Genomic DNA, 26,845 nt, shown 5'->3' on the forward strand with positions numbered 1-26,845 from the left:
AAGGCCCACTTATTGTAAATCACATATGACGACGGTTTGCCAAATGCAAAATTCCAAATGGCAAATTCAGCGCAAATTAATCGGTCAGTGTCAGTAAATGAACGCATTGACTTTCTAATCTTAATCTCTTTTAAATCGCCTAATGTCGTATCAGTATCCAATTTCCGGGTGCGAACCACGGATCGAACAGAAAACGGTAAACTGAATTATTCAAAAGATAAACTTAATAGTCACGGGCTGCCATTTTCTGTTATGATGATTATTTTAAAACATTTGTAATTCATTTGTGTGACATTATCCACGATGATTCTACTGATTGTTTCTCGCAACAGTAGATCGTTATAGTTGCGCACTGCGACGTCTGGGACCGATATTAACATGGGATGTCGAGCTGTGATCACCACGGCAACAGACAGGGAGACAGTTTCAATAATGAAGGGAATACAATTTGATTTCCTGCTGTCCAGAGGACAGGTTTTCCATACTGTGGCTGTGCTGCTGCTGGCGGTTAAAGGGGAGATAGCTGGAAACTGCATTAATATAAAAACAGCCAAGCTCCAAGTGCAATGATAAATCGAAATAAAGTGACACTCATGCGTCATTCGACGTTATTACAGTCTAGAAAAACAGTAGCATAATTCACAGCATCCACAGAATTTTTCCCATGTTACAGTGAAGGGCAAATGTTATTTTCTTTATTTTGATTGGTTCGGCTTCAGTTGTACTCCATGTGTGTTTCCAATGAGGAGTTTTTAATCAATAGATGCCTATGTAAAATATTCATGTTCTTTTTAATCGAGTTTTATTCAAAAACATGAATTGCAAATAGAAGATTATCGCATGTCCACGTTTTCAGTTCCTTGTTGTCAGTTTACTGGTTTCGTGTTTAGTTAATTTACACTGTACCAGAATTCAACACAAATTCTTTTTAAACGTTCTTTGAAGTTCTTTGTACGCATTGCATTCATGAAAAGTGCTTTTTAGTAATACTAAATGATCTATCCATGTGCTTTATTGTTTACGTGCTGATGGTTCTTTCTTTTGTCTCTGAGTTATTGTATTGTTCAAGTGCGCAAAACGATGATTAATTGCTTGCGCGTTGTACGTTATTTAGCTAAATCACCAAACACTGACATCAATGAGTTATTGGCGTGTTTTTACGTAGGAGGGAGAGGAACATCTTTTTGACTTCATTGAGCTTGAAGTGCTTTGCAAATTGTCACACATCAAGGTGTCGCCCTCCTGCCGGACGTGAAGGAGCACCGGGGTCACAGACCCCTCGCCACGGTGTTGCATTTGCGTTTCTTCACCACCGGAGGGCAGCGTTTTGCTAAGGATATTTGTCAGCAACCACGAATAAGCGCGATCTATAGGTAGCCTACAACTACATTTAGTTTGGGGTATCGTATGAGAACCGGCCTGAATGGTCATATTAAATGTAACAATGATGCTGTGCCTGTGACCGGAAAGTCACCAGGGACGGCAGAATGGTTTCACCACTGGACCTTTGAGCAAGGACCCTAACCCCTAATTTCTCCAGGGACAGACCCTGCTTTCTCAATTATGCACAGCACTTTAGAATGCTCATCCTTTTGGAGATGCAATGTGCAGGCATTGACAAAGGCCTAATTAAAAACATGCAATATACAGATGCCAGTTTGCTAATAATTGCACTTCATTGTGTTTACATCCTATCTTAAATGGAGGTAGGTACACGATACGTGTTTACCGCCGTGCAAAGCGCTCACTGATTTATTCCTATTCAGGCAGTGGGAAGCTGATTGTCATCAGCAGTGGTGTGGGGGGGGGAGGGTCCAGACTTCATAGTGAGGATCGCTGAATAGAACGTGATTTAAACAGGTCATTGTGGTAAATACGGCAGGAGTCCCCAAACTTCTTCTCAAATACTCATGCCTTGCTATTTTTTTTATTACACCTCACCTTTTATTATTTTAATCAGATTGTTTGATGATGGGGGGAAACATGCACAGGAGATGGCTGTGGGTCCGTATAAGGAGAAATTGTTGTGCTCTTTACTGCAGGACGCGGCTGGTGCCAGCTGGATCCAAAGAATCCGGGAATAAGGGGAAGTCGCAGCAGCTAAAAAGCATTTTTATTGTACCGCTATATGCAGCCTATAGCTCTGGCTCCGCTCCAAGAAGTTAATAGGCGGAAGGTGGTACTGGCTGGTTGCGGTCCCTACTCAAGTTCTGTTGATTTGTGTTTTTTAGTTTACAGCAGGGTCCGAGTGACAGCACATTATTGTTTTTACAGCCGTAACACCCCAGACAACTAACTAATAACCAAGCCCTCGATTACTAAACCAACGTTTATTTACGGCTTAATATAAGAAGTGCCGGGCCGATGGTCTCCAGTAGCCTACTACAGATAAAAAAAGAAAAAACACTGGTTCAGTGAACTGATGGAAACATCATCGCGGTTTTGAGATAGTAGTGCAGTGCATTGTAAGGTACAGCCAGTGGATAAAGGGTTAACCAGTCAGCGTTGTGACAGCAATAATCCCGCCGGCGTTGAGTTTCAGAACTTGGTTTCTATTATCACTACATCAGCAGTCAATCTCAGGAGGACAAAAACCCTTCCGCAGTCCTGCAAAACTGTTCTTCCATACAGAAAGTCCGTTGAGCCGTTTGCCGCAGGCTACACTTCCGAATAAGCTGCCCGCTTTAGCTGAGGAGGAGACGGGGCTCTGCTGGATGGTGCTGTACGGAGGGTGTGAAAGCGCTGTCCCAGCTGCTGCTGGTGCTGAACGGACAGCAGCGATCTCAACCCCGTTCGGACATTTGATCATCTCTCACTTTGTGGTTGAAAGACAAATACTGTGTGTATTTACGAGGCAGCAAGTAGCGTTGTCGTGTCGTTAATGGCATGAGTTAGGAACTCCAAAGCATTTTGAGGCTGAATTAGAAAATAATTTTAGAGATTTAAAAGTTAAGGGCTGGAACGATGAGTAGAAGGACTTTCGCGAAAGAATAAAAAAAGTGGTTTTATGAGGCATCTAACACTCACGGAGCAGCAGCGTGATGCGCGGGCTGGGGTTTGCTTTGTCTTGACAGAGGCGCCGGGGAGTGCAACATCTTTCTCCAAATGTTATGTTTTTATAACATAAAAAACACATTTCCTTAAATTGCGCAAAAAAAGTGACTGTAATGCTTTTATGTTCATCTATTTATACAAAAAGTGTTAGGAGGATGTATTCCGAATTTTTTTCTAGTCTTTCACTAAAAACGTAAAATGACATTTCAGCTTTGTTTTATCTTCTCAATGCACCCTGCAACCTCGTCAATTTGTGTAACAGGACTTCAAAAATAAGGTTACATACAACTGTATCCTGCGGTTCCCGTGTCGGCTGTCATACAGCTCAATTCCTCCATTTCTAAGGTCTCCGGTGTCGATGTCGTATTTTCTTCCAACAGGAGCGATTAGAGTTAACATCCTTCGGAAGGACTTCACTTTATTGCATAGTCCGTCCTATAGGCCTGTAGCTGCTTCCCCTGTAGTTACTGTACCCGGATGGCCAGCTAGATATCAGGGGGTCCCTACATAAAACCGCGTACCGCGTTGGCTAACCTCTTTTTAAATACCCAAGAGGGACTGCTGTGGTATAATTAATTAAATTTTGAATTCATCTACAGTAAGAAACCCAGCGTATAAATACATCAAACCACATGTCGCCTTAAAAGCGCTAGGTTAAAAGGGCAATTATTCCGCAAATGTAGGGTCATGAAGACCTGAAATATTTTGGGTTTTGTATCCCCAATGATTTGACGAGGCCAGTCAAAAAGACGCCGCCACATGATCAGCCAGCTGCACCAGCTTCTTTGAGATGTAGCACGTTTCAGCGAGGTGCTTAACTTAAATTGATCTAGTTAAAACGCCAGAAAATCAGACGGATAAAATGTACAATTTGCTTTGCATAAAAGTGGCAGCCACGTAATTCAGCGAACACGTGAAAAGCGTAAATGTGTGAGGAATAAACATGATCAAGCACTTTAAGCCCGTTATCGTGGCTTTACCGTGTATACGCAATGTTAATTTCTTTTTATAATCGAAGACTGTTGCGCATGTACACGCAACACTATGAAATAAAGAGATCTTTATGTAACAGATTCCACACAAGTTTAAATATTATATGATTTTTATTTTTAAGAAATACGTAAATAAATGTATCATTTGTAACTTTGTGATACAGGTACATGCCTACTTTATTATCTTCTGCTAAAAACTATGTATGGCTTTTTACAACGACGTTTCTGTATTTGAACCAATGGTTTATTATATTTTCATACATCATAGGAAGTCCCTTCTGGCATGTTTGGTTTGGTGCTTTGGAAATATAAAAGTCTAGCTCAGATGATGAAACTGTCACGTGCTGACTGAAATCCCAACTCCATGAAGGAGACCCCAAAAAGTTTATTACTATTATCATTTTATTACTCAGTGTAAAAATTACTAAGGGTTTTCGACTTTCAAATACCATATGCCGTTATCTCCCCCACAACGGTAATTAAATGAATACCATTTTGCCTGCAAGCATATGAGGGTGAAATACTATGACATGTATAGCATAATCCTGCATTGGTATTTTTATTGTTTGTAAGAGTGAAAAGGTACAGTATGGGGAAGTCTCCTTGAAAATGATGTACAAATGACCTTGTGTTAGTGTACTGAGTGTGTATTTATGCTGGTTACGGCCGTAATATTCTGATTAATTGATATCCTGTCTCTGCAGCCTTTTGTCGTGCTGCTGGGGTGCATGTTGTGATAACATTACTTATGGTCGCAGTTTGGATTCCCTGAAGTGTTACTTTCCATATTGCTTGTGGTCAGAAATTTGGGATTTAGTGGGGGGGGGGGGGGTTCTTGCCTGTTGCTAATGTATTCTCAAAACCATTAGGTTCTGGAATGAAGTCAAATTGAAATAAAATGCCCAAGCAAAATATGCTATATTTCTCTGCTAGACCTGAGGGATGAGGGTTGTGTGTGTGCGCGCCTGTATATATCTGTGTGCCTGTACATTTGTGTATTTGCCTCGGCTCCCTGCTGCCCCCCTCTGACTATCCGAAGGTAATGCTTCCAACAGTGCACCTCTGCAGGCCCTGTGTGTTTCATTAGATCTGCTCTTTACTCACATCTGACAGCTACTATAGATGAGGTCTGTCTCCATCAGCCATCGCTGTGTACAGCAGTGCAATAGGGGCTCCTGGGCAGGGTGAAGCTGGGGAGGAGAAGCGTGAGCAATGAAAACCCAGTAGTTTGACGTTCCTCCACACCGGAGCTGAATTATACCAGGTTTTGGGCTTCATATGTGTGTCGACTGACACTGCCAAGCCATGACAAAATCGCACATGGTCTCACATCGTTGTGTTTTCAGTTTTATGTCACAGACATTTACTGATTGGGATCCATCAGTGATGGAACCTCAATGACAGGCAGAGCCTCTCAGCAACCCCAAGACATCACAGGCTCATGCAGGGGTTACTACAAGGACCCATGTCAAAATCTGGGGGGGTAGGGGGGGGGAACTTCCAAACATCAGACCAAAGACATATGCGGTAATTTGTACAGCAGGACACTCACCATGACAGTGATGTTAGCCTGAGGAGTCTGATTATGATTCTGCTTTTGGGAGGCAAACTATTAGAAGATCCAAATCTGGGGGGGGGGGTTACAATATTTATCCATTGATTCATCTTTGTTTTATTTTTTACACTAAACTCCCCAGCCATAACCAATGCTAAATGTGTGACCACCTATTTCCCATGTCACCCTGTATCTGTCATTTGATGATTGATCCCTTTCTCAACAAACTCCCAGGCTTGTCTTTCTCAGGCTTACCGAGAAAAAGCCATTTCTTGTTTCTTGGAAGCATTTAATTCTAAAGCAACTTGCTATTTAATTTGATTTTTAACTTGTATGTCTGGATTTGCTTTCAAAGAAATTCAAATTAAGCACTTTCTTAAGATTACAAATTGCAGACCTCTGTCGGGTCTCATTTTTAAAATATACACAAATGAAACATTTCAGCATGATGTGCATGCATTGTTTGTGGACTGTCTAAAGGAATCAGCCAATTGTAATTTATGGCACATCATTTGTCAACATCTGGGAAATAAGACTTTTCCCTTTCAAACGGCCTTTATCTGGATTTGGGTGGAGAAAGAGATATGGGGGCGTGTGTTTATAACCAGAGCCGTTCCACACCAACTTCTCGGCTGTCTGACTTTCTGCCTGTCAGGATTAATGAGAGAGCAGCCAGCATGAAACAGCAGCAGCTTAAGGCAGGTGGTTGCAGGCGACTTTGTAAGACGGAAGAGGGGCGTGGAAAACAACCACGCGCGTCCTCCTGTTTCCCTTCCCTTTGTTTCCTTAACCTACGCCTCTCACGTAACGTGCCATCTGTCAGAGTACAACCTGCCCCTGTTGCCGCGGTTACAGATTTTTGTCGGGCATACCAGCTGGCTGGGACAGTGACTCACCACTGCGAACCCGCCGTTGCGAAGTCAGTACAGGGTTCGCATTTACCTTACCTCTCGTATCGGGCAGGTTATCAGGAGTGTGACTCTGGGAATTCTTCTTCTGAGCAGGGGCCCGAGGCCCCCCAGCTGTCTCCCAGACTGATGACTCCATTGTAACACCATTTCCCAATCTTCAGTGTAGTATTGTATCTTGATCTGCTCGATCTTCACCCCTAGTCGTCCTACTGGGAGTCACTGTGTTTGCTTGGCTGGCAGTTTTATCAGTATAACCTGATAAATATTTTGCCGGAGCCATTCAATCAAAGCTCTTGGTTCACCGGGGACTGAAAGCAGGGCCGGCCAGTCATGTCGGTGACACAGGCAGTCGCCTAGGGCGGCAGCTTCTGAGGGGGTGCCGACTTGCCTGGTCGATTTCAGCAAGGTGCACACCGTCCGAGACAAAGTGGAATTGACTTTGCGGTCTGTGCAACGCCAGTACAGAAGAGCCATGCAATGTGGGGCACTAATTGTACTTTGTCTCAGGTGGGGGGGCACCTCGCTGTTGCAATCTGGGGAAAGGGTTAGCATGATCTGACCGAAAGAAACTGTAAATGAAGTGGCAACAAGATGAAGAGCAACATTTCGAAAATGAGTAAAGATTGTTAATAGAACCATCAAGCGATTGTTGTTAATTGCATACACAAATTTATTGCAATTAAAAGATTTTACAGTCTGTACATTCAGTATATAATTTAAATGTAAATTATTAATCTTTGCACATACTATTCTCCCATTGGGGTATCTAAACAAGTGCAGTTAAAGTTAGCGTGATTATTGTTATTGTTCGTGCTTTTATTTTGAAATCAGCTGGGGACGAGGGAGGCGAGGCATCAGGAGTGATACCTGCTGGGTGTCTGTTGGGCTTGGACCTGCCATCATAGCGAAATCCCATTGCAGTCAAATATAGATTGTAACCTTACAAGTAAGGCTTTGGTTCTGGGTTCTGAACCAGCATTCCGTATGCGGCAACATTGTGAGATGAAACATGCACGAATCTTTGGGACTGCAACGGGTAGGAGTGACAGCTTAGCTTTGCAGTTCTGTGGCCCCTGGATCACCCTGCTCTGTCAGCACACACAGACACAAACACACACAAACTCTCAATACATGAGCAGAAAATACAAGAATACTGTAGAGGCACAGATTGAGTATATCTTGAAGTATAAGCATTTTAAGCTGCCCCATTCTCCTGGGCCATTACTGTATGTATGTGTGTGAGCATGCTTGGAGTGTGTGAATGTATCATTAAAAAATAATCACCTACATTCACTCAAGATTCTTTGTGAGCCCATTCGAAAAGGTGGCGGTCTTTGAATTTAATTTTTAATTTAATTATTTAACGTGGGTGCATCTTTGGCTCCGTGGGTAGTGCAGATGCCTCACACTCACAGGGTTTGGGGTTCGACTAGCTGCTCTGTGTGTGTGTGTGTGTGTGTCTGTGTGAGCGGGTTTACCTATCCTTATGGGGACATAATGTCCCCATAACGTGATAAATATCCACTTTTTTTCCCTTATGGGGACCGGTTTCCTGGTCCCCATAAGGGAAAACTCTATTTTATAAGCATCGGTGACTGCTATGAAAAAACTAAAAATGCAAAAAGTCTTGTATTTTGATAGGTTACTTATGGTTATGGTTAGGACAGGGTAGGGGTTAAGGCTGTCATAGTTAGCGTTAGCATTTTTCCCATTGAAATGAATGAGCGGTCCCCATAAGGATATGTTTACCCTACATGTGTGTGTGTGTGTGTGTGTGTGTGTGTAAATGTCCTCTGGGTAGGACTGGAATCCCCAGCCTTGTCCCCTGTACTGCCAGAAATAGTCTCCACCCCCTCCCACACATACACGCATATCTGACAAGAATAAGCAGTTGGAGGATTTATTATTTAATGCAAGAGTAATCACTGCAGTACCTACTCTCACCTTGTCAGTAACTGTGAATACACAGGTACTTTGAATAGGTTTGTTATTCCTAATTTAAAATGATGAATGAACTAACACAATCTACAGAGCATGCAAAGGAGATGTTTTGTGAGTAGGCAACTGAATTCTCTGTATTTGTCATTTGAAAAGAGCAGCAGCTGTTTTTCCTCAAATTTCTATCTTGCAAATAAAACACTTTATTTTTAGTTTGAGACTGAAACACACAGGATCATTTGTTTTTTTTTTTTTGTTTTTTTTTTTGACTGCAATTCCATTCTTTTGCTCTTACATTGCTGCCATTTTCATCCATAACGTTTTACAGCCAACCATCTAATTACTTCTTTTTGTGAAATATTTAAATAAGCCCGTCTATTCTATGGATGAACACCAGGGGGCAGGATAATCAGTTTCATGGTTCAGCTGAGAATGCTGTTCGTCAGTGTTTGATTAAAATTGACACCATGCTGGCTCATAAGCATTTCAGGTTAAATATTGCTGTTTAAAGGGAACATTGTTATTTTTACAGATGGAAAAACACTGGCTGTTGGCTTTTCTTTATGCTTCAGAATACAGAATACTTTTAAGAAATCTCTCAACTCAGGCTACATTCAGATGAAATGTTCTTAGCAGCACAGCTGCATAGGTGCCCCTTCCAACCAACACCAACCAGTAATTTTTACTCTTTTATATAAAAATGAATGTAGCTTAATTGTTCCATTTAAGTGTGCAGCAGTCTTTCTGGACCTTGATTTGGGAACTAGCACAAAGAAATTTGTGTCCCTATAATTACTGCACCTTCTTAGAAAGCACTGCGTAGATTTACGACCCATCAAAGCCAAACTCAATGCAACATCTGCAGCAAGGTTGACAAAGTTGAATGAAAGATACAGATGGCCAAGATGTGTCAGATATATAGCACCCACAGATACCATTCTTCGCCTGAATGGGGCCTTTTGGGGACAAATATCGTCGAAGCAGCCAGAATCCTCTGCTCTGGATTCTTTCTTCTGCTTTTCCCACAGTAGCAGATAAGCTCAGTGTCTCTTTCCAGCCTCACATGATAATCAATCATAATGATCTTGCTAATAGAAACACTATGGAATATTAATTGAAATATGCTACAGACTCATGTTTCTCTTTGGTGCGGATCATTACCCCCTTGGCGGGATTAGAGCACTGGAGCTGCGAATATCTCATTCCGCTCTTTAGCCAGGACAGGAGTTTGGAGGAGACCGGCGCGTAAATTTAAGCGAAGGGGGATTTATTGTTACACGATAGGAACAGTTAAAGGTCCTGAGCAGGTGCCGGGGGAGATTATGTCCTGTTAAGTTATTTTCTGTTTCCCTGAATTGAACTGATGTCATCCCAAGTCATCACTCAGTAAGTTGTTTCACTTAAGGATGCGTGAGTTAAATTTCAACGCAGGTTTTTCGCCTACAAACCGAAATTTTGTATTCCTGTTTGCACCTGGAAGTGTTAAAATTGGACGGTCCCGTTTCATCTATCTGGAGGAAGGCCAGAGTCTCCCCTGAGAGTCTGACATTGAGAAAAGCTTTAAAATGTCATATATTTGCTCTTAGGTTTACTTCTGGGGCCATTGGGGATAGATACTGTAGACAGTGTGCTATAAATTATGGGATTTTAGGGTTTACCTAGCTGTCCTAGTGTCCCATTTCAAATGTGTGAATATGAATATCGAATCTGGATAATATTTGTCACTTACGCGTATGGTATTTAAATATTCATTTAAATATGCAAATGTATAAACATCTAAGCAACTGTTGATATTAGGCCAGTCAGTATGTTATCTAGACAGAGAATTACATTAATCGGTATGCTTAAATGTATTCATTATGTCATGTATATAAACAAATATCTATAATGTGTCCTCCATTTCAGAATCTTTAGAATTGGAATCATTATTGCCACATGACCAATGCCGGCGGATTTTTCTTTGGCACAGATTGCACAGCTATTAGGGACATTGTAGTGAACAGAAACTCGGAAACCCAGAATGAGGTATACAGCAGCATTAATTCGGAGGACAGGCAAACAGAATTGGAATTACCGGGTCGGTTCGGAGTCGGGGTCGCAGAGCAGGAGAAGTCAATCCTACACAGAACACTCCAGACAGGTGGCGGGCATCAGTGGTGGGGAATTTACTCACAATACTAATCCATTACAGACAGAGAGGGAAAGTTCAGGTCCAGATAGTACAAATCCACACCGAGGTTTTTTTTCAACCAAAGATTTGAGTACTCTGTGACTCTTTATACTCCACCTCTGTCTTTAATAAGTAACTTTTGCGAGTAACTTCCCCAACACTGGTGGGCACACTGGGAGGGTCTGAGGGGATCAGGATCGGGACGGGACTGGAGTAAGTCAGGCAGGCAGGCAGGATGGGTCAGGGCTCAACAGAGGACATAAGGAAGAACGCTCAGTACGTCTCATCAGAATCAACAATACCGGGCACTGAAAGAGAGGCAGAGCAGGGATGAGTAGAGAGTGGAGCAGGTGTCTCCACTCTGGGAGGGGGCCGATGCTGTGGTGTTCTCACAAAAGCGGTGTGACAGAGATAACAACAGACAATTAACAGTTACAGACAGATTAAATACAGGACACAAAACACACAGCGGAGAGGAGTAAATGCAAGGTATGTAATAATATGGTGGTTTGTGCAGATTTAAGCAATGGAATTCTGAAGTTTGACACAGGTACAATACAAACAGCACACATCCATACATATACTGCATGACATTCATGACATACAGTGTGCAACCAGAATGTCAGGACACTGCTGCTGCAAATGTACATGTTGAAATGGTGCGAATGTTGCTTTGTTGATTGTAAGCAGAGGGAAGTACTGAAGAGTCTGATAGTACTATTAAGTTTTATTCAGGTAAATATGACTGTTTTAGGAAGTAGTTTATGGTTGCATAAATATATATATACAGTGAGGTCAATAAGTATTTGATCACCCTGTGATTTTGCAAGTTCTCTTACTTAGAAATCATGGAGGGGTCTACAATTTTCAGCATAGGTACATTTCCACTGTGAGAGACAGAATCTAAAAAGAAAAATCCGGAAATCACATTGTATGATTTTTGAACAATTTATTTGTGAATTACTGTGTCAAATAAGTATTTGATCACTTGCATATCAGCCAGATTTCTGACCCTCAAAGACCTGTTATTTTGCTTTTAAATAGTCCAGCTACACTCTGCTCATGATTCTAAATTAGTAGCACCTGTTTGAGGTCATAAAGACACCTGTGCACCCCACAATCAGCCAAAGTCTAAGTAGCAACATGGGCAAAACCAAAGAGCTGTCAAAAGACACAAGAGACAAAATTGTAGACCTTCACAAAGCTGGAAAGCGCTACGGGGCAATTGTCAAGCAGCTTGGTAAAAAAAAATATCTGCAATAATGTCACGCCTAGAAACAGGCCTGCTCTGCACAGTATTACCCAGTGAGGAAGTGTGCTGCCTTTTCATTATGATGCACAGCAACTGAACAGAATAATTGTTTTTTTTCCCAGTTCATAATTTTCGAAAGAATTCCTCACATCTGCAGCTGCTCAGCTTGATCAAATCACGAAACGTATGAATATGATGCCAACATCGGGCTCTGAGGCCCCAGTGTCGAGCGGGAGGGGTTTATGGTTAGGGTTAGGGTTAGGGTATCAGATGGTAACAGTTATAAACCCCTCTGAAGCTCCGCAAGTCACGTGGATGATCTATCAAACTCGATCACACTGACCTGACGAAGATGAAACAGCCGCAACATTGGTCTTTCGTAACTCTGTGGTTGTGTTTCACCGTGGAGAATCTATATTCTTAACTATTTTTAAAATGAGGAAGTGAATTACTGAGATATTGCGTATATGGGGCAAATCAGTAACATACTGGGAAAGCGTCTGCCTTGTTTCCTCATGCAGCTCACAAGCTTTTACCTGGCCAAGCGGGACACTTGTTTTTCCTTTACAAGCTGTTATTCGCAGCCAAACATTTGCTTTATTTCCGCACTACAAGATGTGGGGTGGGGGGGGGAATCATCTGGCTTAAAATGTCGGTCAGCCTGCGCATACATAGATCTACATGTTGGACAGTATGCTGTTGGTTTAGGATCTGAGGTCGGGTCTGTAGTACAAGCAATCGCAGCCAACACAGTTTCAGTTGGTGGTGTCTTCAGCTGTCCTGTAGAAAAGTGTTGTATTTCTTTACATGCAAACAAAGTCTAAAACCATACATGCACACAATTATAATACACAACTGATATCCCCCTTTTGATGGTATATGAAACCTCTTGGTCCTGTGTAGTCTTGTGAAGCCCTGCCCCATTTTCTGAATCGATGCCGACCTTGCAAGCTAATTATACTTTGTCTCGGAAAGTGTGCGCCGGTGTTCTGACAAAACGTCCTACTTTATCAAAACATCCTACCGTAGTGCTAATTGATAGCCCTAACTCTAACTCTTACCCTAACCCTAACCCCTAAAACCTAACCCTAATCCCAAGTTGGTGGAACTGCACATGCGCATAAAGGCTCGATGGCACGTCTCGATAGGTAGGATGTTTTGTCAAAACACCGACAGTGAAGTTTGCCTAGGGCGCCACATGGGCCTCTATCGGTAAGTTACTGCCCGACATTGAAGCCCTTATGTCATCAGACACGTCGCATGATTTCATAACTATTCCTGTGACCTCTGTTATACTGGAGAAGTATGTGTACTGCGAAGCAGTTTGCACATACCTCAACTCAACGAAAAAATAGCAGGAATGTGGGCTCTGTGTAAATTTATTCCTGAGAAGTTGACGCAACGTCATTTGCAATTTGGGTGAAAGCGACTGATGTTTTGAGCAAGAACAGGCACAGAGCGTGTTTGTGATTCCACATACAGAGTATGGTTCACGATGGGCATTTGCGCTAAGCTTTTTCTTGCAACCACTTCTTGCAAGTCATTTGGAAAACTGCAACGCAGCCGTATCGTAAATTGTGTGACAGATCCACCTAAGTGTGCAGAAGCAAAAATATCTATTAGGTTATATATGCTTTTTAATGGCTGCTTCAAAAAAATTCAATAAACAATTGGCGTCTGGGAAATGTGTATTAGCGGTAAAGATATATGTGTTTCTGCATGCAGAGAAAAAACAACATAAAAGATTACTTTTGGTCTTATGGTCTATGTGAGAAACTTTTGGGTTTAGTGCAGGTGTTCGTTTTTTATTATGTTTAACATCTGCGAATTTTGTGGAAGCGAGCGCGTGATGGCAATTATTGGGAGTTATTATCTATTTTTAAGAGTAAGGGGTAATTCGAGAAATTCGTAATTCAATCACATGAATAGCAATAATCGTAGTTTGAATGAAAGCGAAGTTGAAATAATAACGAGGAGGTTAGGTTCCGGGAAAATAGCGACAGGGGGGTTGCAGCATTAAATGAAACGTGCTAGGATACGGAGAGGGTGGGAGCAAGAGTTGTGTCCACCGCGCGGGGGGGTCGATAGGAGAGAGGCGTGAATGAGACCGTTTGTGTGTGTAACACCGGCGGTTGGGATAGACGGATAAGATGTGGAAGTAAAAGAGAAAAACAATATCAGGGGAGTGGAGACAATGAGAAATAGCCTACTATTGGATTGATATTGTAAGACTTTGCATGCTGATAAGGAAGCGGATGCCTGTCACGTCCTCCGTCCTCCAGTCAGTAGGTTCAGTCGGTTCCAATACGACCCAGAACTGGTAGGCTGCCGGCGAACTGGCGAAAGGCTGCGCTATATGGACATCGTGGAAGAAGTGTTATCGGAGATCGGTTCTTCGTGTCAGGCAAAATAATGTTTGCTTTTGGGCTGTATCGCTATTTGAAGAGGGTCCGACTACAGGCGTCCAGAGACGAGCTATCAAAAGCTTTAGGATTTGGTGGAAAACTCGGTGTTTCGGAAAATGATAAACTTCTGTGGAGTCCTTATAAGGTCTTCCAGTGTTGTCGTGTGCGATGCTTCGTTTTTAATTTATTTTAGGTATTTGTTTCGGTTTGCTGAGCATTTGGACTCCGTCTGTCGCGCATCCGTAAATTTCCATTAATACTCATTTTTGAGTTGAATCATACACGGCAATCGGTTCAGTTTCTTGTTACGGTTTATGTCTAACGCCACATGCCTGAGTTAATATTTAGAAGCGCAGCGATAATAAAATAGCAATTTATAAAGTTAAAAAGTTGTATAGCCTATCTTCGGTGTATATCAACAAACAGTATATTTAAATTATAAATATGAGTTGGGGGTCATATTTATGAAACAGAATTATCGTAGCGATTATTATTTATTTGTGTTCCATTTTTGAGCATTAATGGCACATTTCTGAATTTTCTACGCGCCAGTAGCTCGTAGAGTCAATTCAGTGTCGGGATAAATACTGCTAAAAGCATAAATAGCCTAGTCTGGTCACCATTAAGTCATGACTCCGCTTGGGTCGCCCGTGCGAACTTGCAGACTAGCTGTGAATGCACAGTGACGGGCGATCAGGGCTGTGTGCGCCGTGAAGGGCGCGCCGCTCCCCCGCAGCGCCGTACGCGAAGCCCGCTTTCGGGTCACACCAGTGCCATCGCAATCCGGGGGGGCAGACCAAAGATGTGCAATTACGATCCAAAGGGGAGACCGAGCTCCCTAGCCGACGCCGGCAGGCTCTTCCTGAAACACACCACCTTTCATGGTCTGCGGCACGTCTTTCTCAGCGGATCGTACCCCCGCAGGCTGGCTTGGCTCCTGGCGTTCCTGACGGCTCTGGCTCTGCTCTTCACTTGGTCGTCCAACCGGGTCCGTTACTTGCTGTCCTCGCCGGTGCACACCAAAGCACACATGGTGTACGCCAAGCGCTTGGTCTTCCCCGCCGTGACCATATGCAACCAGAACATAATACTGCCCAGGCGAATGAAGAAGCCGGACATATTCACCGCTGGGAGGTGGCTGGGACTCTTGGGGAAGAACTGGCAGGTGGCTCCCGCGGCTAAAGAAGCGCTCGCGTCCAACAAGGACGGCCGCGACATGACCAGCGAGCCACCCTGGTCCCCGCTCTCCCGCATCTTGGACTTTAACCACTTTCTTCCCCCTCCCCGAGAGTCCCAGGACAGCATGAGGGAACTGTTCGACCGGCTCGGTCACCAGCTTGAGGAAATGCTGCTTTACTGCCGCTTTCAGGGAGAGCTATGCGGACCCCGCAACTTCAGTACAGTGAGTACAGCGCGCGGGACTCGCACTCACCCGGCCAGTGTTTATTTCACACTTCCGGTGTTAGATCAGAACCTACAATTTTGTTGTGCGAGATGTCCGTAAATATATTGAAACATAGGTATCTTTTAATATCACTAAAGATCGGTGCTTAATATCGGTTAATAATCATGCGATGTTTAAAATTCTTTTCTCCATACAGTGCACATAGCCTAATAATTATGTGCGTTCCTGCATTTCCCTTGCAAAAAGTTGATTTCCAAGAATACACATCTGTGGCTCTTCCTGGACAATAACACGTCAGACTGATTAGCCCAAATGTTAACATGACAAAATATAGACAATCGGGTTTATTTATGTGTTTTTAATCGCCGTCAGAAATGTGTTTAATGAAACACTGAAACACCATGTCCACGAGAAGTATTCAGTATTCAGCTTTTCAGCTTGATTTGTTGTTCATTGGGAACAGAACAGACTGTTTTAACTTTAAATGAAACCCCTTTCAGGTTGCAGGATTGTTAACCCACAGTTTAAAGTATTTCTTCCAGAGAAAAGCTTTTCCAAGAAAAAGACCAAAGAAAAAGAAAAAAAAACATCTTCTACCATTATTCCAGGGATTTTATTGAAATTGCACTTAATACACGTCTCTTGATTAGTTCATTTTCCATCAAACCTAATACCAAGTCTATTTTGAATGCTGAGGTTGTTTGAATATTTTTTCCTTTCAAAAATTGCTTTCAGTTAATGTAATACACTAATATGCTGTTTTTTTCAGCAGAGATAATCATGCTCTACAGTAATTGTTGGAATATTTCAATTTGTTAAGAATAATTTTGGTGTTGAATTTGGTTATATGCAATGGATTATATTCAAATGATATTTCAGCAGCTTTTATAACTTTCTGAAAGTTATATATAGTTTCTACTGAAACCTGAATTATAGCCTTTAAAACAGTGGTTTTAAGATGAAATGTGTTCTCTAGAAAGAAACGTTCAGGCAGTGTACAGAGTCTATATTTATGAATCCCGTAAATGAAGCCTTTATCAAGAATAATTTATTGGGTCTGTAGGGATGAATGAATAGGTCTTAAAAGCATATTTCCTGAAAAAAATATTTCAGAGTAGCACAGCACGTATCTTTTGGGGTTTAGTTCAATTTAGCCAAAATTAAGGCTGATTTAGATTTCAGCTGCTACAGGCCTGCAAGTTCAGCCAAACGCTTGGCGCAGAGTGTTATTCAGACTGAAACATTAGCCCTTTGCTAGCATACTTAAGGATTTGGTTCTAGTAATGTTAGCTAGCCATGAGTTCCTTTATTGCTGGTTTTGATTGCCTGGCTTGGACGTGAGTTGTTTGTGATGAAGCTTCTTCAATCTTTTTGAGAATCAAAATGTGAATGGTTCCTTGTCACTGGCATTCATTTACATTTTTCATTAAATGCAATACAAAAAATTGTGAGTGTAAAGAGTGTCAGGAATTTCACTACTTCTTAGTTCATTCTCATTTGATTTTTAGTATCTCAGCGGTGGTAACAATTTGACTGGAGTAAACTCAACCTCAACTACAGTACCAGGGCACTCAATGCATCCCCTGCCCCCTCACATTAAACCTTTGTGTAAAGAAGCACATTTTTTTGAGTGCAGCAAAGCTGGTTACTAGTCGGTGTTTATTTGGGGCTGAATGATCTTGAATCATTGCTAACAATAAAGCAATCCCTGTGCATTGCTATCAAGACTCAAGCACTTTAATCACATACCTGCCCTGAGGGACTACAGACAATGTGTACTTCTAACCTATGGTTGCCCTCGAAGACCAAGGATGATTCTCATTGCACTTCGCCGAACTTGCTCAAAAATAGGTGATATCCATTTTGAGCTGGGGTGATGGGAATGTACACAGGGTTCGAGGAGCAATCCCACTAGAGCATTATACGGACCTAGCTTGATTTTCCTTGACTTGAACACACTATAGCCTTGGTTTTTATTGAGCTAGTACCGGGAAAAATTCATTGTAGAGTCTTAAAGCACTTATGTAAGTCGCTCTGGCTAAGGGCGTCTGCCAAATGCTGTAAATGTAAATGTAAATGTAAATCAGATCTCAATAAGTATCCTCTGTAATACTCCACTGGATTATTACAGTAATAATCATATAAAAAGTGCAAAATCTTGCCAAGGTCGTAGCTGTTAGCAATATCCCCCCCCCCCCTTATATCCCCTTTAACACCTCCCATGTATTCACCCATTTCTTTTTTTCTGGGAATATCACTCTGTACCTGTGCATTCCTGCTACATCTAATCTCGTGACTTTTGGTGAATTATAGTGATATAAACAAAAAAAATGCAGTGGTACCAAAACAGAACCTTGAGGCACTCCTCTCATTACACTGGCCCAGCTACATCTTGCAGCTATTAAATGGTACCTCGTTTACTTTTGTTTCTTTGACAGCACACTGTTATGGTTTCTGACTCCATTTACTTTAAACACAAATCTTTCAAATGGAATTTCATTAAAAGTTTAAAGTGTAATTAAAATGTAATGTTTAATGTTTTAATTCAACTTTGGTGCTTAAAGCTATGTTGACTATTCTTCAAAAAAGACAATTACATAGCATAAAAATTACTCTGATGCTATGGACCAAACAGTAGACTCCATAGAGTGACCAATTACAGAACATAATGTTACTTATTCTGTAATTGACATGATTGGTTCAATCCAATTAGCATCTGTAACATTTCCCAGTCTCTTGATGCTTGTTCTTTTTATAACAATTTCTGAAATAAGATTAGTCTGTGAATGATACTGCTCTTTTGCATAAAAATACCGCTTGTTCCCTGAAATTTATTTTGTCTGAAGAAACCAATTTATCACATTGTCTTCAGAAATATTAGCATTGCATAGTATAGAAAAGGACTCTGAACTGGAAAATATAACATTGTTCATTGGCTTTATAGCATCTCATTTATATTTTGTTTTTGATGTTCCCTTTTTTGTTTCAATATTTATTTTATTATGCTGTTATCAGAGGATCTTTCCATTTTCTTTGCATTGTCTGCATTTGTACTGTGGCATTTGTGTGCTGCATGTGATAGTTTGTTTTTTATTATTATTGAAAATGATTTTACATTTATTATTCTCTTCTCTGAATGTAAAATACTAGGAGGTGTCACAAAGAAAAATAACTGACAAGCACTGAATACTTTTTCCTATAATGTGATTCTGCTAAACTGCATTTCACATCCACTACGCCAAAAGCCCTAACAGATATGGACAAAAGTACTACTTCTGTTACAAGGGGTGGTGGTGGGGGGGGGGGGGGGGGTAATCTGACAGTAACTACAATCAGTGAGATAATTTAGCGACTTGCTGGACATATCAAAACATCTGCATGAACCCTCTGAGATGCATGGATTAGGACATCAGGTCGAAGGCAGCGACAAGTAAACAGCAACTCACCTTTTGCCTCCTTCCTCTGAGATATGAAACATTTCACCGTCCCTGCTTCACTGGGTACCCGTAAGACTCAGGCGATTCCAGTCTTCTCACGTTACAAAGACATCTTAACGCAAAGCAAAACCTCCAGGCCATGTTTGTAGTCTGTATTGATCCACTCTGCTTTGGGATCCATGCGGGAACACGCTTGGATCTTATACCGCACTCGCCGTGCCGCAGACACCGCGCAGCAACCCAACACGTTTTATTTTCGGACAGCACTGTTTGTCATTATCATCATTATTTTCTTCATGGTAATTAACTGCTTGCCGTTTGGGGAAAATGCATATAGTTTGTGGGAGAACTTTGGCAGCATCGGTGAGCAGCTTGGTCCCTTTCGGACCCAAGCTGGCCTAAGGCTCATAGGGAACACACATTCTGGTTGCCTTTGAATAATTTGAAGTGCATCGGAATGACTGAAACACCCAGAAAGATCAATCTTTTTTTTAACGATGCAGAATGCAAATCAAGATTTTATGAAGTTCATTTTTAATTGGCTAAGCAAAATCCGTATTGATTCGGAATGTAGCGTAATTAATAATTGAATTAAATTAATGTAATCAATTCTGTAAATGTTAAACAGCTTCTGGAGATTTATGGCAAATGTATAAAAGAATCGATCATTTTCAGTGTCATTATGCAATGTTTTGGAAGTGAGCACTGGCTGCAGACAATTTTTTGTATAATTTAAATATGTTTTAATGTCCTTAGGAAAATGTGTGAATGACATATTGTTTTTCAGCTTGTGTCTTTGTGTTTCTGAATATATAGACCCTGCATAATATATAATAAAAATGATAAAATATGGATTCTGATTTAGAATATTTGAATTAAAATCCTAACTGAAGTAAAATTCCACGGATGTAATAGGACACATGTAACATGCTTGGCTGACATAGTGGTGAAGTGTCATGTTCTCCATGTCCTGAAGGTCGATTTTCTTGTGTCTTATGCTATTACCCTTATGCAAGCAGCCCTAAGGTTAAAAAAACTGAAATATATTAATTCATAAACTTCTTGAGGGAAAAAGGCATTGCATTCTGTCTCGAGCTATGACTGAGAGTGTGAAAGGGATCAATCATCAAATGACAGGTGACATATACAGGCTGACAGCAGGGTGACAATACCTTCCACTGGGTAAATGGGTGGTCACACATTTAACATCGATTGCATCTGGGGGGGGGGGGGGGGCGGTCAGTGCAGCTTGCCGCCGAATCGATGGATAAATATTGTAAGCCCCTTCCCAGGTTTGATCTTGGAGTTTCTAACAGTTTGCCTCCCCAAGGCAGCTTCAGAATCGGACTCTTCAGGCTAACGTCGCCGTCGTGTGTGTGACGTCGCGTGTGTGACGTCGTGTGTGACGTCGCGTGTGTGACGTCGTGTGTGGGACGTCGTGTGTGTCCTGCGGGACTTGTGCACTTTACGCACGTTGTTGATCCGCCGTGTGGAAGCAGAGATACCAGGCGGTATGAGGATGAAGAGGCTCAGTGTGAGACTCTACCAGCTGCTGCCCAACAGCCCTCTATTCCAAGGCCACCAACACCCCCCCATCCTGGTTACCACAGCAACTCTCACTAGCTTCAGCCTTCTCTCTTTATCTTCATTTTTTTTTTTATTCTCTCATCTTTACCATTTTCTGACAATTTCAAATCATTTTACGATTTACTGGCTGCCTTTAAGAAGCTGTTTGTGCTTTTGTCATTCACACACAGTTATTTTGAGTTCAGACAGTTTATTGGTTTTTATTTTTATATGAAGAAATGGCCCTGTAGGTTACGTTGAAATTATGCATAGAAAACAATGTTTGAAAGCTAAGTGAAATGGACGATTTACGAACTTTGTAGTCATAGTAACGCTCAGCTGCTTTTCTATTCATTTGTTCATTTCTGACGGAGACTGTAGGGACAATTAATAGATACGAGTAAAATGTGACCTTTATTTAACTGTCATCATTATTTGTCATCAGTCGCGTTATTGTTTTTGTTTTTCAATTTTGTTGATTTTGCGGTTTTTTTTGTGTTTTTATGCCAGAACAATGAAACATGTGAGTCACAATGTCGCTTAAACAACCCAGCAGTCTAAGAAATGAATCTGAGGTCCAGAATTTTCTATGAATACGTTTCTTTTTTTTTCTTCGCTCTGAAGTCATCGTCAATGAGCTCTCGTGGCAGAATGTCATTCCCCATTCCACTTCACCGGTTATGAAAGGTCAGATTTCATTTTATTCTGCTGACGTAACCCCCTGTGATTACATGAAAACATACAAAGAGCTGATAAGGGCAGGATCTCATTTTGCAGCCATGTTTTGATTTGCATGTAAAGGGCTGCAGGTTGTTTCTCCTTGTTCCTCTAATAGGGCTTCTTACATTCTGTTGTAAGATTCATTTTGCTCATTGTAAACTTACCAAATCTGCCCCCTGTAAGGCCTATCCTACATTAAATGTTTGGTTGCAGAACAGAGATAAAAGTCAGTACCTTAAGTGTACATGCACTATTTCCACACAAACCTTTTTTTTTTTTTTACACATGTTCAGTTTAATATATTTGGGTTGCTTGGTCTGGACTCCATCTGCCAACCTTCTACTTAGTCCTTGTTCTTAATCCATCTGTTCTTTATAACCACTTGTCCTGCTCAGGGTCATGGGGGACCCACAGGCTACCGAGGAAAGGCAGGGGACCCTTCAGGATCGCTGGGCACAATGACATGGGCAATTTGGGCAATCAGCCTCAGTATGTTATTGGACGGGGGGGAGGGAACCTGAGCACCTGGAGGAAACCCCACAATGACATGGGCAATTTGGCCAATCAGCCTCAGTATGTTATTGGACAGTGGGGGGGGGGGGGGACCAGAGCACCTGGAGGAAACCCCACAATGACACAGGGAGAACATATACTCCACACAGGTGGAATCCAGGCAGAGACTCAAGCCCCGGTCCCAGAGATCTGAGGCGGCAGTGGGAACCACTGCACCACCATGCCACCCTTGTTCTTAACCACAAATTTAAAAAAATCTAATTTAAATATAAAGGTAGCTGCTGAGTATTGGTATTAGTTATTAGTATAAGTATAACTGCTAAAAATATATATCTGGTCTATTAGTTATTAGTATAACTACTAAAAATATATATTTGGTCTTTGTTTTCGTCGTCTTCACATCACTTTTTCTGGCGAATGTTGTGTTGGCAGCATTCTAATCATGTCAGAACAGGCTTCTCTTACCAAGGCATTGGGCTCTAGTTCGTTCTGAGGGATGCCCAGATGTTCCCAAGATAGCTAGGAGATTTAGTCCCCCCAGCATGTCCTGGGTTTGCCCCAAGTTCCAGTGGGACCAGCTTCCTTAGGAGCCAATCCAGTGGCTTGAATCACCTCAGCTGACTCCGATTGATTTGACAGAGTAGTAGCTCCATTTCAAGGTCCCCCAGGATTTTCTGAAATCCTCACATTATCACAGAGAGCAAGCACAGCAATCCTGAGAGAAACCTCATTTCAGCTGCTTGTATCCCCTTTTACCCACAGTTCTTGACCACAAGAGAAGATTCAGACATGTAGTGGCAAACTGTAAGCTTCTGTGAACAAGAGCATTTAAACTCAAAGTACTTAAACTCCTTCACTAAAGGCAGAGTCCCCCCTACCCCCACCTGAAAGGAGCAATCCACTGTTTTTCAAGAGATCACCATGGCCTCAGATTTGGAAGTGCAGATTCCCATCCCTGCCACTTCACTCTCAGTATAAAATTGTTCAGGTGCAAGGTCCTGGTTGGTTGATGCCAGAAGTACAGCATATGGACAAAATTATTATTAATAATAATAATAATAATCGATACTTTATTGATCCCCGTGGGGAAACTGTCTTTACGCCTCCCTCAACTTTCTGTTTTTCGTAGAGTAAGTAGTCTGCGAATTGAGACACACTTCGCGATCATTGAATTCAGGGGTTTCATTCCGACCCATTTTGTCGATTACTCTGTGAATTCAAGTATGATACTGTCATAGGATGCCACCTTTCCAATAAGTCAGTTTGTGAAATTTCTTCCCTGCTAGATATTTGACGGTCAACTGAAAATGGTATTACTGCAAAGTGGAAGTTTTTAGGAACAGCAGAAACTCATCCACAAAGTGGCAGACCATGTAAAGTAACGTACAGGGGTGGCCAAGCACTGAGACGCATAGTGCGTAAAACACGCCAACGCTCTGTTGACTCAATGGCTGCAGAGTTCCAACCGTAGTCTGGCATTAACCCCAGCGCAAAAACTGTGCACTGAGAGCTTCATGGAATGGGCTTCCATGGCCAAGCAGCTGCATGCAAGCCTCACATCACCAAGCGCAATGCCAAGCGTCAGATGGAGTGGTGTGAAGCGCGCCGCCACTGGACTCTGGGAATGTGTTCTGCGGAGTGACGATTCACGCTTCTCTGTCTAGCAGTCCGATGGATGAGTCTGGGTTTGGCAGATGCCAGGAGAACTTTACCTACATGACTGCATGGTGCCAACTGTAAAGTTTGATGGAGGAGGGATAATGGTATGGGGTTGTTTTTCAGGGGTTTGTGCTTGGTCCCTTAGTTTGAATGAAGGGAACGCTTAATACTTCAACATACCAAGACACTTTGGACAATTCTATGCTTCTAATTTTGTGGGAACACTCAGCGAAGGACCTTTTCTGTTCCAGCATGACTGTGCCCCAGTGCGCAAAGCAAGGTCCATAGAGACATGGTTGGGTGACTTTGGTGTGGAAGAACTTGACTGGCCCACACAGAGCCCTGACTTCAACCCCATCTAACACCTTTGGGATGAAGTAGAACAGAGATTGTGAGGCAGCTCTTCACATCCAACATCAGTGCCTGACCTCACAAATGCTCTTCTGGATGAATGGGCTAAAATTCCCACATATACACTCCGAAATCTTGTGGAAGTCCTTCCCAGAAGAGTGGCAACTCTTATGGCTGCAAATGAGAGGACTAACTCCATATTGATGCTACAGATATAGAATGGAATGTCATAAAAGATCCTGTAGGTGTAATGTAAGGATGTCCCAATACTTTTGTCCCTATGGTGTAGCAGGGATGGCCACCTTTAGTCCTCTGTACCGGAAGCCCTTCCAGCTATGGACGCAGCTTAATATCCTGTCAGTGAAAAACAAAAACAGTAATGGGGACAAGATACACCTTTGCTGGAGACCAACACCCACTCCAAATTACTTTTATTTTGTACCTGACATAACTCTTGCTGCATCATGCCAGTGTCCACAAACACATCAGATGACACAACTGTAAAGTCAATCATTGACCTTTGGCCAAGGGTGCTCTGGTACCATGTACACTTACACGCATCCTTGTGTTCAAACATGATGCTCAGTACTAATGGTCCATGACTTGCATAGAAGTCCCGTAACAATTTGCCACTCCTGGAGTCCATACTTCCCAACCCTTCATGCTTCGAAGTCACACAGTACGAAGGCATGGTCTGTAAGGTGGTGCCTTTTTGAGTATCTCACTCACTTTAACCAAGAAGGTTGGGTACACTGAGGTGCTTTTTGGTACATCCACACAAACACTGAAAATTTTTCTCTCTGCAACTCAAAGCCATATAGAGGCCATCCTCTTGTCCACTGGGAAAAAATCCACTTGCACATCCTCAACCTGGGAGTTATGAATATCCACACATGCCTGATATCATGGGAAATTCCGGAGTAGGAAGGATACTCCTGATGAATATGTTTGGTTTCAGAGCTCAACTCTGTGTGGAGATCAAGCCATCTATTAATTGCTGATAGTTTTGCATCTCCAGCACTAATTTCCATTGCTTTGGTTTGATCCATCTGGATCCTTCCTGCTCATGCTTACTACCAAAATAGCATTGCATCTGACCCCCCACCTTTCACCTTATGGGTGGTGAGCCCCAAGGTGGCCCCACACTGTCATTTCTGGTTCTGCCTGGCCACTAGGTGTTCAACAGCAAACCACACCCCCAGACCTTCTGAGTGTTCTGGGTTTTCTGGCACCTGCCTTTGGAGTCTTTTTTGGCTCCTTGCTATGGACCTGTTTGACCCAATGAGGAGATCATGCTTATGACCATGTATTATGGATCGTTAAAGCATGCAGACTCGCCACCACCCCCCCCCCCACCATGCCAAAATCATGAACCTTCGAGGGGATGTAGTCCTTTTCCTTGTTAAAACACTGCTTCTTATTTCAAACTTTGCAATTGCTGGCATTTACACAGCTTATGAAGGCATTAATAAAAGGCGGCAGAGGTGCAAGCACTGTCTGAGCTCCAGACTCATAGGAGGGGGAGGATGAAAACATGGGCTGGCTACCACCACTTTTACTACATTGCGAGATAAACGTAATGCTATGTTTTTCTTTGCCAAAAACTGCAGTCATGGGTATACTGACTGATGTACTCTGACACGGCATTACCACCAACAACCAGAGAGGGTGCTGAAGTACCCTCACCACCCCTAAATCCAGCACTACTGTCCGAACTTTTGTATTCGTACAGTTTATAGAGCGAGTGACAGACTCTGTGCCCACTTTAATACACTTAATATATTCATTACCTTCTCTGCTTTTCGTGCTTCTATGAGGCAATATTCAGCCTGAGTCAAGGGGACATTGGGATAATATACATTAACAAGGATCCACTTTTCACACCCAGAATTTTAAAAGCACAGTAATAATGCCTGGGGCAGCAAATGTCTCCTCTGTGTGATTAAGGAGCCACACAAACAGGCTCTTCCAGACTGGCGCAGCATGAATGACGCACATCTGGTAATGATTAATCCACACACAAAGAACTCCCGTGGTTTTTAAAACAGATTTTAAATTAACCAATGTCCTTCGTCCTCACATTATCTATAGACTCGCTCGCTTGCTTTGAACTTCATGGTTAAAAAGCATCATGATTAAAATGCGTTAAGGACTGGGGGAAAAAAAATCCAAATAAGTAGTTTCCACTTTCTGAGGTGTTTTGGCATAATGTCTGTCAAATTGTGGCTAAATTTTGCTAAATGTACCCTCATATAATTTGAAGCGGTTAATCTTGCTATTGTTGTAACATCACATTATTGTAAATTACTGTTTAAACTTGATGCAGTGTGACTTTTATCATTTTTTTACGTTAATTTGAAGAATTAGATTCATTTGCAAACCTGTAGTACAAAATGACAACTAATGGGGCACCGTGTGGCTCTGCTGGTTAATACTCATGACTGGAAGGTTGTTGGGTCGAATCCTGACTCACAGAGTGATTTCACTGTTGGACCCTTGACAGAGGCCCTTAATCCCAATTGCTCCAGGGCCTGTCAGATCCTGCTCTCCCAATTGTGTGTCACTTTGGATAAAAGCATCTGCTAAAATAATAATTGTAATGAAAAGTTTGGTAAATGATGCTGTCACTTAACCAAATTAAAATCGCCACTGCAGCAGTGGGGCAACACACCTGAATATATCAGTGCCTCACTGTGTTAGTGCTGGTGCTGATTTGCCATTTTTTCTTCTTCTCGTTGCATTAGATTTTCACCCGATACGGCAAGTGCTACACCTTCAACTCTGGGCTAGATGGACGCCCTCTCCTAATCACCACAAAGGGCGGGACAGGGAATGGCCTGGAGATAATGTTGGACATTCAGCAGGATGAATACCTGCCTGTCTGGGGCGAAACAGGTGAGCATGTGACCCAGAGAGA

At 42.2% G+C, this 26,845-nt stretch overlaps 1 protein-coding gene across 4 annotated transcripts in view; it reads left to right on the forward strand.

The window, feature by feature from the left end:
- The window catches only part of asic1b (acid-sensing (proton-gated) ion channel 1b), a 149,685-nt gene that overhangs the window by 105,924 nt on the left and 16,916 nt on the right, over positions 1 to 26,845 (forward strand). For 3 of the 4 annotated variants that reach the window (XM_072715490.1, XM_072715487.1, XM_072715488.1), the window contains one exon: positions 26,673 to 26,823. In XM_072715490.1, the coding sequence (XP_072571591.1) occupies positions 26,673 to 26,823 (151 nt within the window). Of the gene's footprint in view, positions 1 to 13,956; positions 15,680 to 26,672; positions 26,824 to 26,845 lie in introns of those variants that run through there. The other variant, XM_072715489.1, reaches the window with a different exon arrangement.

Source organism: Paramormyrops kingsleyae, chromosome 8, assembly GCF_048594095.1.
Source record: "Paramormyrops kingsleyae isolate MSU_618 chromosome 8, PKINGS_0.4, whole genome shotgun sequence".
NCBI lineage: Eukaryota > Metazoa > Chordata > Actinopteri > Osteoglossiformes > Mormyridae > Paramormyrops > Paramormyrops kingsleyae.